The sequence below is a fragment of the Spermophilus citellus genome (genome assembly GCF_964194105.1).
Source record: "Spermophilus citellus genome assembly, chromosome: 5".
NCBI lineage: Eukaryota > Metazoa > Chordata > Mammalia > Rodentia > Sciuridae > Spermophilus > Spermophilus citellus.
This window is the reverse complement of record NC_138186.1, coordinates 150,773,986-150,787,400: the sequence shown is the minus strand read 5'-3', so window position 1 is coordinate 150,787,400 and position 13,415 is coordinate 150,773,986. Positions and strand designations below refer to the sequence as shown.

General features: G+C 32.2%; 1 protein-coding gene across 1 annotated transcript in view; it reads right to left on the bottom strand.

Moving 5' to 3' along the window:
- Nucleotides 1–13,415, bottom strand: part of VTA1 (vesicle trafficking 1) — a 76,587-nt gene that overhangs the window by 48,870 nt on the left and 14,302 nt on the right. Inside the window, exons 2-4 of the mRNA XM_081295383.1 lie at nucleotides 5,979–6,073; nucleotides 4,532–4,659; nucleotides 3,778–3,853 (exon numbers count right to left, since the gene is read on the bottom strand). Of these exons, the coding sequence (XP_081151509.1) occupies nucleotides 3,778–3,853; nucleotides 4,532–4,659; nucleotides 5,979–6,073 (299 nt within the window). The remainder of the gene's footprint in view (nucleotides 1–3,777; nucleotides 3,854–4,531; nucleotides 4,660–5,978; nucleotides 6,074–13,415) is intronic.

Here is a 13,415-nt window from a genome sequence, read left to right as displayed (position 1 = left end):
TTATATTTTGTGTTATATTGGTATTTTGAACCTCCTAGTATTGTTGCTATGAGACCTGACATCCCCCTTCTTCCCAGAACTTTCTTCCTTTGCTGCCATATTTTTCAGGTTCTACTTATCACTAGTCAATTTTTTACCCCCCACCCTCCTAGCTCCTAATTAAAAACTTTTAGTTTCTCTCTGCCTTTTCATTTTTTGGTCTGCTTTTTCATCTTCTTTATTTATTTATTCTCCTTTTCCCATTACTTCTCATGTGCCTGCATATATAATCACAGCCTGGTACAGTTGAAATGACTGCAGTGATTGTCTTATCTAAGCTTTCTGCTTTATAGGAGAGTAATTCAATCCAGAGAGGTAAGATGACTTCTTGTTCTGGAGTTCAGTGAAGCCTGGCTCTGACAACCAGAGTCTCTTTTCTTTTTAGCATAATTTTTAGGGCCAGTAAGAGACAATTGGAAGACTGAACCCAGGGCCTATTGTTAACTAGGCAAGTGCTCTCCCACAGAGTCACAGCCCCAACCCTGGAAATATAATTTAAAAATAAAATAACAAAAACAATTATAACGCTCTTCTCCCCATTTTCTGATGCTATTTTAGTGTTTCTCAAACAGCATATTTTGAGGAGCAAGGGAAGGAACAATTTTGAAGAGAGTTTCGACTGTGCTGCAAATCTCTGGAATATGTTGCAGTTCAGTACCACCACTGCTTTTCCCTTATAAATGAATACACTAGTTATAGAGTCCTGAAGTACATCTAAAGATTATATATTTAAAATAAAATCTGCCTACCTGAAATCCTCAAACTCATTCTTTTCCCACTTTTCTGTTTCCTGTCTTTGTTTCTGTTAGTTTTTTCAAAGTACAGGATGAAACTAAAGTGGAAGTGGAAAGGAGGGAATGAGTTACAACTGCTAAATGCTTTAAGTAACCAGTTTATACAACTAAGCTTTTTATTAGTTTTTAAAATAAGAAATTTTACAATAGTTTGTGTCTTATTTTAGGTACCTTATACTTATATCACCAGTATATACAAGTCTTACATTTACACAAAGGAACTATGAGAAAGGGCTAATGCCACTGATTGCTCTGTCTATCCATATTTGTAGGATAAAAAAAAAAAAAATCACAGCTAGAGTGTATTTCTCCCTGTTCTACTGAAACAGAGCATCATTTAAAATTAGTGGTATTTTAGGCCATTATTTTTTTTAAAAGTTAATCTCAGTAATCATTATGAAAACTCCATTTCTAGAAACAAAAAACAATGGAACAATAACAACAACAACAAAATGGAATAAAATTAAGAGAAAACAAATTTGAAACAAGGATGATCAAACTAATTGGTTTCAGAATTATGCTGATGGCATATGGCCAGTCTTACTGGCACCCTTTCCTTGTAGGTTGACTTTATACATTTAGTTAATCTTCATTCATAGTAGAAAATCCTTAGTCATGTAAGGATAAGATCACTATAGCATAATGGTTATGAAAACAGCTACATAATTACCTGTTAACTGTGTACTCACATATTTTCTAACTTAAAAATGTGGAATTTACATGAAGGCCTAAGAATAAACCTCAGAACAATCAGGTGACAATAGGGGCTTCCCTTTCAACTTTGGCCTTAAATTGTTTAATTTTCTTTCTTTCTCTCTCTTCCTCTCTCTGTTTCTTTTTTTTCTTTTCCTGTACCATTCCAGACCCCTCCAGGTATCTAGAGTCCCTTATTCAACAATAAAGATGCTATTTCTTATTTTGTTTTAGTGCAAGTGCAGGGCACAGGAAGTGCTTAGGTAGCTGACTGGGTAGTGAGCTACCTAAGTGGGAAGAGTGTCAACATTTTGGGAAAATGTTTTATGCTATCTTATTGGTAGTATAATGCAAATTCTGCCTCACCATCCTGAACTTCGTGGGAAGCCTTCTCAGTGGCCTCATTTGAAGTCTTTGTCTTAGATACAATATTCAAACAACTAGGGAAACTGTCGTCAAGGGTACATGAAATTAGATGTTTCTTCTGAAATGCAGAAAAATCATACGCTTTGTGTGTGTGAAAGTGTTTAGGTATCCTTTAAATGAGAAGAACCTATTACTTGAGATTTCTAGAAATTTTGTTCTCTTTATCTTGTTTTTTTCATATTATCTGAACATTTCTAGTATTTATAACTTTACTTTCTCCTCTTGTATTTTAAATACAGATGTTTACCAAGATATCTAGTTGAACATGTTCTCCTCTCTTTTAAAATAATCCAACCTGACTTTCATAACTTGAACTGTTCTCTCTACTTTGCCATTTCTTACCTATTTACTTCCAAGAGTGATTTCTTTTTGATGTCACTTATGCTTCAAATTTTGAAATCATAGTCTGAACATATTATTTTCTCCAATCAAAACAATCCAATGTGTATGACTCTCTACTTTGTAATTAAGGTGTACAGAATTCATCAAATCATTCCTCCTTTGCCAAATGGCTTGCAGTTCTCTCCTTCTACAGATTCCTATCATATAAACACCCGCAAAGTACAGTTCTTTACTACAACACTACACGAATCAAAGATTGCAGGCCTTCTATTATCAGTCTAATCTGGCTTATAACTTACTTTTCTTACTATTCTCCTTCACTGTCCTGGTTTTCTTGAAAACCATAAAGGCAGTTAAGTAGGATGTACTTATAAGGCCTTCAGAATACAAAAAGGTAGTACTTGGTTATTTCAATGACTAATGAAAGCTACTGGCATTGTGTGAGAAAGGGCCAGGAATGCTTGATGTTCTTGAATAGAAAGGACAGAAAAATCCAGTCAAATAATTGGTTGTTATTTGTCACAACTCTGGAATGTCCTATACAACTTTTAAGCTGGCAAAGTCCCTACTTCTAATCATCTAAGCTATAGCATAACTACATTTTATGTACAAATAAAAAGAACTTCTGCAGTTTCCATATGCAATCTTTTTTTTTTTTTTTAAAAATGCATATATCTCACAGATAGACAGTACTTTTTGCTTGGAATTTTACTAAGAGCTGCAAATTATTTTTAAAAAATCCTATCATGGAACATGATGCTCTTTGTAGTATTTAAACCACCATATATCATGACTGCATCAGTCGAGTATGTAGCTCTCTTTATCTCTTTCCAGATAAATATCTTTCCTTTCACAAAACAAAATTTTCATGCCAATTGTAAAGCCTGTTACCGTGAAAACAAAACTGAATTCAAAGCAATGACTTGTGTCACGTAGCCTCTATGTGGGCATGTATAAAATAATTATGTACTATGCTTATCTTAGAATCATTATGAGAAACAAATTAATAAAATGGATATAAAGTAGCTTTTAAAATATCAAGTTCCATATGTACTTCATGAGCAATAACACTTCTGACTAGAAATGAAATGGAAAAAAAGTCCTAAAGACTTACCTCTGTTAATTTTATCAGATAATAGCATAGAAATTTAATACTATACAGGATTAATAACATATGAACACTTAATAAAATCAAATTCTAAACTTGTAGCTGGCTAATAAAGCTGTTATACATGTGGTGAAGAGTAAAATACATGCTGGATTTAAAGAACTTAGTACAAAAAATAAAATATACTATTAAAAATAATTTACCCATTTCTTTTCACTTTTAAACAGTGGCTAATAAAAATTTTTTAAATTATGCTTTGTTTCCATTATATTTCTGAAGGATACATTGCTTTAAATAAATCATAAAATAATAAAATTGATAAATGGCAACATTACTCATCTTCAACTAATAAGACAATAAAGAATATACACTCACTTCATCAGTGAGTTCTCCAAATACGGTTATGACATCTATTAAAAGGCTTGCAGTATAGAAGGACTTGATCATGTTTCTAGAAGAAAAAAGAGAGTCTAGTTTAAATGAAAAAAATTACAATGTAAGATTAGCCACCTAGCTTGAAGAAGAAAAATTGAAGGTTTATAAAATCACTTTGAAACTAATGTTTAAATAAAATCAGATTTCAAGAACACAATGGAACTCCTATACTAATGTTATTAGAAGAAAGTAACAACACTTACAAAAATACTAAAACAAGGTTTTATAGTATGGTTTTGATTTTATAAAATGTAATTAGAGTACTACCTGAATCTATACCATATCATAATGCACTTCTGTACATTTAATTATTAAATTATAATAATGACAAATCATTCGAATTGGGAGGAACACTTTAAAAATCAACATTATCGGGTTAGGCTGTGATTTTGGTGAAAACATACTCTTAGATTTTCCTAAATGTTAAGAATGGCTAATGGCTAATTAGAGTAAATTTACCTGGGGGAAAAAAACAAAAAACAGCAAAGCATGCCCTTTTTCAGCCATTTCTCTAAAAAGAAAGCCCCATATTTATAACCCCAAGTCATCCTGAAGGTCTATAATTTAAAACAAAACAAACAAACAAACAAACAAAAAACTAAATCATTAAAGTTTCAAATGAAAACAAGATAATTCATATCAGGCAATAAATAAACTTATAAAGTAAATTTTAGTTTCTTCTTTCTTTACTTACTTGTGAAATCGCCCAGCACGATCTTCATTGTCTGCATACAAAAACATTTTCAAAGCATAATTCTCCAAATGAGCACAACCAACTATTTCTTGAGTAATAGCTTCATTATCACCCAACTGTTTCTTAAGCTGAAACAAAATCAGATACATAGCTCATAGTTCTGAATTTTTAAGTCTCTGCTTAACTGCACACAAAACTAATAATCATTTAAATTAAATTATTTTATATTCATTTCAATAAAATGTATCAATGAAATCTTACAGAAAGTGGTTGTCTCTTAGTCCAATGTATTTAAAACAAAATCCAATTTTTATACAACTATGAAGAAATACACTTATGATAACATAATAGTATAATTTAGTTCTAAAGACAAAAAATAACCAAGAACAATCAGATAATATATGCAAGTATTCTTATGAAGCATCAGAAAAATATTTCAACAATATTATCCCATATACTATAAGTTACCCTAATAGTAAAATTAGAAAATTATTCCCCAAAAATATATAATTAAAAATCTTAATTTATTCTCATTTAAATTTCTTCTATCAAATATAAAAAAGAAGACTAGAAGAATCATTATGTCTAAAAACAGTATCTCTTAGAGCACAATGTGTAAAAAAAATTTAACTCTAATGACCAACTTAGAATTAGATTATGGAAGTTTTAAAAATTTAGACAATAGAAAATAAGCCACAGCTATCAGTGTAATAGCCTAGGAGAAGATGCATCAATATGGACTAGCCCTTAACTTTGTTAAAAGCAAACGCCGGGACAGCTGGCCACAAAAATCACAGGGCAGCCTGATTATGAAGTGAAACTACTATGACTGGCACTGCATGCTTTATGCACTGACATTCAATCCAACCCACTTGAGTTTTCCTCAATAGCCAACTCTACAGTGACTGGTGAAGTTATAAAATGTTCAAGAATGTGACTTATTAGTCACCCCCACATTCCTGCTAGGAGGGAATGATGCTAAACCCTAAGAGTAGCATGCCCTGACACTCAGAAGGGGAGGAAGAGAAGATAAGTAACTGGTGTCATTTCCTTTTTCATCTTCCACTAAAGAAAATAACCTACTTCATCATAAGAGCTATTTAAGGCCTTCCAAAACAATCATCCATAGGACTATGTGAGGGAAGGTTAGAAAGGGTTTGACACTCAACAGATGATAAGCCAAAAGTGATCTACAAAAATGGGGAAAAAGATATAATCTATATAAGTAAACAGTTCAACCTAATTTATACTCAACAATTCCTCTTAGAGTATGATGTAAATACAAAAAAAGGTGTGTCATTTTTTTTCCTCAGGTATAATGATACTGCTGAACGTTGCCAAGGGAAAGAACAAAAATGACCAATATATACACACGAGTACACAAACACACAAAATAAAATGGCATTTAAAACTCATTCTGATAATAAATTATCCGTGTTTAACTTACGGCTTCTAATTGATCCATTAACTTTGATAAAAATTTACGACATTCAGGAGTTTTACTATCAATCTTCATTCCAGTTTGCATAGCATATAAACGACCTACAAAGGAAAGAACAATAAGTTGATTTTAAATTTCCTTTTAAATGACAGAAAGTTTTGCCTAATAACTAAAATAAAATTCTCATTTACTATGAATTTTATTTATAAATATGAAGGACACAAAAGTATCATCCAAATAATAAAAGGAGGTCCCTAATGATAGCACATTTTCACTAAGTAAGAAATTATATTTTGGATTATGCTTCAAAACAAAAAAAACGAAGAAATGACTAGGTAGGTTAACTTGTCAAAACAATCTACAATTTAATTAGCAAGTCAAGACATTCAGAACAACCATATGTACAAGAACACTCAGACTTTCTGAACAGAGATAGTTAGAACTCTTTTAGTTATTTTTATGTAGTATCTCTTTAAATAAACCTTCTCTTTAAAAAAGAATAAAAACATTTGAGATAAGACTAAAGACCTTTGTGACAAACATTACAATTTTAATAGCATTCTCAGTGACAAGAGCTGTGAACAGTTTTGGTGTAATTACTCTTATCACTGGTATATACATTCAGGGTCTGTCATTTCCTCTAATATAAATTCAACTATATCCCCTAGCAATCAGTGTCAGCACTAGTTTCCACAGTATACATGTATCATTCAAACTAAAGCATATTTATGTAGTTTTCAAATTTTCATTTTTTATAAATTATGTTTTTCATTGTTACAAATGATGCTGTGATACCATATCTCTTTGTATATACACAGGAGAGTTTCCTGAGCTAGGTGCAATTCTCAGGTCCTGGTATGTGTGCCTTTTTTCATTTTGGGATTGTCTTTTAAATGTCTAAATTTTAGACATTCCCAAAATGAAAAAAGGCACACATATCAGGGTGCATATAGATATAAGTGCATTCCTATCTATAATATATGCAAGCACCCATTTTTCTCTCAACTCACAAATTAAACCTAAAAATTCTTGTCAATCAGAAGACTGAAAATAGTAGTTCACTCTTTAAGTTTGCATTTTCCTGAATTCTAAAAAGGTATTAGATGTTTATGGGATAGCTCTATATTCTCCTTTGTGGATACAGAAAAAAAAAAAAAAAAAAAAAAAAAAAACCAAACTTTTGCTAAATTGGTTTTCTTTTCTTTTTTCTGGTACCAGGGATTGACCACTTAACCACTGAATCACATCCCCAGATCTTTATATATTTTTTTTTTTATTTTGAGACTGGGTCTTGATAGGTTGCTTAGGGCCTTGTTAAGTTGCTGAAGCTGACCTTGAACTTGTGATCCTCCTGCCTCAGCCTCCCAAGCCACTGGAATTACAAGTGTGCACCATGGTGCTGACTCAGATTGGTTTTCTTTTTAACAAAATGATTTGTAGCAAAATTCCTTACAGGTTATGAAGTAGAAATATAAATTCCTTCCCCTTCACTGGAATCTTTGTGAAACTATCTTCCCTCCCTGCTTTTCACCTAAGGACAAAATCATCTTATATTTAATAATGCTTAGTATTTATCTAACCACAATTCAAACTTCATGATAACGAGGATTTTATCCTATCTTGTTGCTGATGTATCCCTGGCATCTAGGCTAGCGCTTGGCTCTGAATAAACATTTTCTGAATAGATACAAACATAAATGAAATAAAGTGCATTCTGCCCCACTGATAAAAATGTCACTTTTATCATCCATTATGTTTTCATGAAATAGGACTCAATTGTTCATCCTGCTTTTAGTCCATTAGCTTATCACCATTTGCTTTACTATAGTATTATAATGGGATATGTTAGTTACTCCTAGGATTTACAATTCAATTATGTCTACCTGATAAACTCCTCTTTGAAAATGTATTAATACATTCATGATAGTGATTTACTGTACCCACTGTTAATTTTAATGATATTATCTGATTTTGTACTTACACAATTTTTTTTAGTTGTAGATAGACACAATATCTTTATTTTATTTAATTTATGTGGTGCTGAGGATCGAATCTATTGTCTCACACATACTAGGTGAGTACTCTACCACTGAACCACAACCCCAGCCCCTAATTTTATACTTTTTAATGTCTAATAAGACTTTTAGACCTCTCATGTTAGCTTGAAATTTACTAATGTATTTATTTCCTCATACCAAAACTAAGGATTAAATCCAGTTTCAGAAGGAAAACATGGAGGTTCAAAATGCCATACATGGGCTGGGGCTGGGGCTCAGCGGTAATACACTTGCACGGCATGTGTGAAGCACCAAGTTTGATTCTTAGCACCACATATAAATAAAAACAATAAAAGGTCTATCAACAACTAAAAAAAAATTTTAAAAATGCCATACACATTTGATACTCCCATAACAGAGTAAAGGCATGGTCCTTTTATTGTATACTAGCCAGCAAAAGTGATCACTTTGATGTACAGATACTAATTTGAAAGGCAAAAAAAAAAAAAAATGTTGAATAGCTTAAATATCCATTGCTTTGATCACACATCTGACTTAAATTCTCTCTCCTTTTCATTTCTCTTTTTAACCATTCACATTATCTACCAAATATCTAGGCCTTTTTCCCACTTAACTATGCTAGATTTTAATCAGTTGCCTCAATCCCTATTAAAAATGCTTCCAAGGCTGATTCACAGTGGGATAGGGAGTGGGAGCATGGGAGTAATAGACAAACTTTAGATAGGGCAGAGGGGTTGGACGGGAAGACAGCGGGCATGGGGTAGTTAATGAAGTGGAATGTGATGATCATTACGATCCAAGTACAGGTATGAAGACATGAATTGGTGTGAATATACTATGTATACAACCAAAGATATGAAAAATTGTACTCTTTATATGTAATAAGAATTGTAATGCATTCTTCTGTGATATATAAATAAAAAAATTACATAAAAATACTCAAGGGATGCAAGTAAGAATAAAAAATAATGCCATGAAAAAAATGCTTCCAAAACCAGTCATATTTCTTTTGAGTTATTCAAGTCTTGTGCCTGACTAAAGCATGCTGTTTTACTTAAGACTATTAGAACTCCCTTACCACTTCTTTTCTGTGTGCTGTCCTTGTCCTTTCAGAGTTTGTCCTATATTTCTTTTTTTTAAAGTGTATCATATGGAGCTCTTTAATAAAAATATTGGCTGTAAATACTATGCCCAGTCTTTTAATTTTTGAATGTTATTTTTAAATAAAGTACCTTATAATGCTTATATAGCCCAATCTACTATTTGTGACAATCCTCCAACCCCAACAAATCTGTTTGGAAAGTTCTTTTATCTCCAGAGAATTAAATAATCAGTTATATGACTTTTCTGGTTTTTTTTTTCCTATGGTTTAATCTTTTCAATTTAACTCTAGTCTAACTTGTATTTCCCACAATTACTGGTATCTGTTTCAAAATCACTTAATATGCTAATCTTTTCTACAGTGGTTTATGGTTTCTTCTGTAATGCTTTTTGGCTATTTGATTTTGCTAACATCCCAGATCATGTCATCTTCTTCCACAATAACATCTATAAATGATAATATAATTTTTCTTTCCCTAAATTTAATCTTACTATGCCTTACTGTACTGCCAAAATTCCTGAAGGCTAATAGGGTCCTTGCTCTTATTTTTAAGAAGGTGGCTTCCAGTAGAGAATAGGAATTAGAATGCCAGGTCGCATGCACATTGCTCATATTTTCTTAACAGAGCCAGTACCCTCAGTTACACTGAAGCTAAGATCTTTGAGACTCACATATCCCAGGATTCAGAAAACAACTGCCTGGAGTGTACAAAGAAAACATTACCATTTTTGACTGGGTATTTTTATTTCATTCTTCTAAATTTTATATTTTTACATATCTCATGATATATATTAGTACATCAATACATCAATATAATTTACAAATAATATACATAAAAGAGATTTAGGTTCATTTAAAAATATATATATGGGCAGGTGATCAATCAAAAGGTTGAGGATCATGGCCCTACTGCATGACCAATTCTCTTAATTATGATGAGATATTTTCTTGCCCCAACAGTTTCCTCCCTACGCCCTCATTCCCCCTATTTCAGGTCCCTGGATTACTACTGTTTAATCAGCATAACCCTTTATCTCTTTCTCTGACTTAACTAAAACCTGATGTCACATGAAGAAATTAAAAAAAAATTCTCTCACATTCCTCTTAAGATTGGCATGTTTTCCTCTTCACATACTTAAATTCTACTGCTACTTAAATTTCAATATTTTCTCAATGTCTTCTCAACATTCCGGTCTTGGGCTCATGCCACCCTCTGCCATCTAAACATGTTACTCTTGTAATCGCCTATGAACCTTGGGGTCTTTTCTTGTCCCTTCATCATCTTGAAAACTTTGTTGTTACATAGATAATCAATACCGTGGTAAAGACAGTAACTATTTCACTTGATTCTTCCTATCTTCCCTTCTAAAAGATACCTCTATCATCAAGGATTATAATGTACTTAGCCAAGAGTAGATTCCCTAGTATTCTTCAAAGCAAACTAAGGCCATGTAAGTAAGACTAACATCATACAACTTATGGAAAGTCTCCTTAAAAGGAAAAATGACATCAGAGGAAAGATCTTACTGATCCTCTCTCTCTTTTCTCCTCCTTACTGCCGAGAATGAATATGTGAGATGACTAGGTTTTAGCATTCATCTTAGTCTACATGCAACCCTAAAAATTACAACTGTGCTAGTTAGTAGCTTTGAAACTAGAATGAGCTTCAGGGAGATGGCACAATGGCACTGCCACTATAAGCCTTTCTTAAAAGGGATTCAATCCTTATTTTACTTAGCCATTATTAACATTAGTTTTTTGCAATAAGCAAGCAAATCTAATTCTAATGCAACCCCAGCAACATGTTCTTAATTCTTACTGACCCCAATAATTTTATGTACTCTAAATTACACTCTGACCATCCCACAATTAAATTAACATTACAAAACGCTATAGTGCCAAAATAATCACCCACTCTCTGAATGCAATCTCCTTTTCTTCCAACATTTAACTGTGCACATTACTACAGGCTTCCAGTCAGCTGGCTCCTCTCTATTCCCTTCACTATTTTGTGAAACCAGACTTAATTTTATAATATACTTTTCAACAATGTTATTGTCCTATCTCCTCTACCTCTAAAACTTTTTATTACATCCCTCTGGCAAAAGCATACTTGTATATAATCCCATTTATCTTTTTCCTCTATGCCTGCATCTAAATAGCAAAAACTGATAGAAGATAGCATCATTAAAAATATAAACATTCCACTGTTCTTCCCACTCCCTTTCCCTTCGTTCCCTTCATCTAGTCCACCAATCTTCTATTTTGATGGAATCCTTCCTTACTTCTCCCCCCATCCCCCTTATTTTATACTAGCTCTGCATATCAGAGAAACCATTTGATCTTTGGCTTTCTAAGTCTGGCTTATTTCACTTAACATGATTGTCTCCAGTTCCATCCACTTACCAGAAAATGCCACAATTTCATCATCCTTCTTTATGGTTGAGTAATACACTATTGCATATATTCACCAAATTATTTTATCCATTCATCTGCTGAAGGGCACCTAGGTTGGTTCCACAGCTTGGCTACTGTGAAGTGTGCTGCTACAAATACTGATGTGACTGAATCCCTGGAGTGCACTGATTTTAGATCTTTTGGATATATGCTGAGGAGTGGGACAGCTGGGTCAGATGGTGGTTCCATTTCTAGTTTTTTGAGAAATCTCCATAATATTTTACATCTGGGTAAAATGTACATACATATATCTTCTCTGAAAAAAAGATCAAGTTGGTTCCATTTCACCATCCCCACCTTGATCATTGAACTCTTATCCTTTAGAGTTAACCTAATGCACCTGAAATTAAGTGTAAATGATAAGACAGTTTATGGGACTTGCATGCATATATATATATATATATATATATATATATATATATATATGTGTGTATATATACATATATATGTGTGTGTATATACATACTTTTTTAGTCTTAGCAAATAATAAGGACATTATTATATAGTAACATTCTTAATTGAAAAACTGGATCCTCTCAGAATGCCTTAGGACAAAAATTGGTTTGGCATAGTTTCATAATAAGTTCAGTGATTTACAATTCTTAAGTACAGAAAATTATCACAAGCTATATTTTCTAATATAAACAAAAGTGAGAAGATCTTAGATCTACTTATTAAAATTTGTAAGTATACTAAAATATTTTTTGCCATAGGGATGTAAAAATGATTACTTTAATACGGAACTCTATTAAAGACAAACAATTCATTTCAGCAACAGCAATATGAAAAATTAATGTTTAACATGGAAAATACCTACCAAAGCAGAACAAATAAATGTGTAGTTAAAATCATCTATAAGAAAATAATCTGATTTATTTCATAACAGAAATGTTTATTTTTATGAATAAATATCATTCAATGTTAAGTTATGAGGCATGTTTGCAAAAGGATTAAATACTTCTAACCTGATGTTAGTTTAATGTGAGGCATTTAGGAAACAACATTTATTAATCCTAAAGGCATATGTAATTCAAAGTTCCATATGCCTGAACATAAACGTTCTAACAGTTTGCTTATCCTCGACAAAAATAAAACACATGATATAAGCACAAAAAGATATATCAAAGCAATTGTGAAGAGTGAAGCTTCTTAGGTTAAAGAAATGTGGCACTCAAATAGGATATTTATTGATATTTTGAAGCAAAATTTCATTCCCCAAAGTAGAACTGAATATATTATTCTAAGTATATTGAAAATACCTGCTACATGATTAGCATTATTGTTTGTGAAGGGACTTCTAAGTCAAATATTAAATTACAAAATTTTTATGTAGGTATACTTTACTACTTTCCAAAGTAAAATAACAAAAACACCCCCTTGTACACAATTTGACATTAAAAAAAAAAAAGGAAGGAAGCATGAATGGGTATGTACTAAAGGGTATTTCCTTATCCATTAAATAAATATTTTTGGAGCACATGTTATAATATAACAATATGAAGTTAACAATTACTTCAGACCTTCTAAAATTTAAAAAAAAGTTATGAAAAAGTAATATGCAGGTTTTTTATTTTCTATAAAATAAGCAGACATTCACTTTGATCCTGAATGTTAGCACTGTGCCAATACAGAGCAGGCACTGACTATATTTGATTAAAATGAGACCACAGAGTCTACCTCTGGTAATGATGAAACAACAACTTATCATTCCATTTTATATACCTGCACAAAATATAGGAAACAAGTTTTCAGAAAACAGAAAAAGACAGCAGATCATCAGAGCTGGAGAAAAGAACAGAAGTGGTGACATCATTGACTAGCCCTGCACTGTGCCTGGAGGCACATTCCAAATTAAGGGTCAAAGAG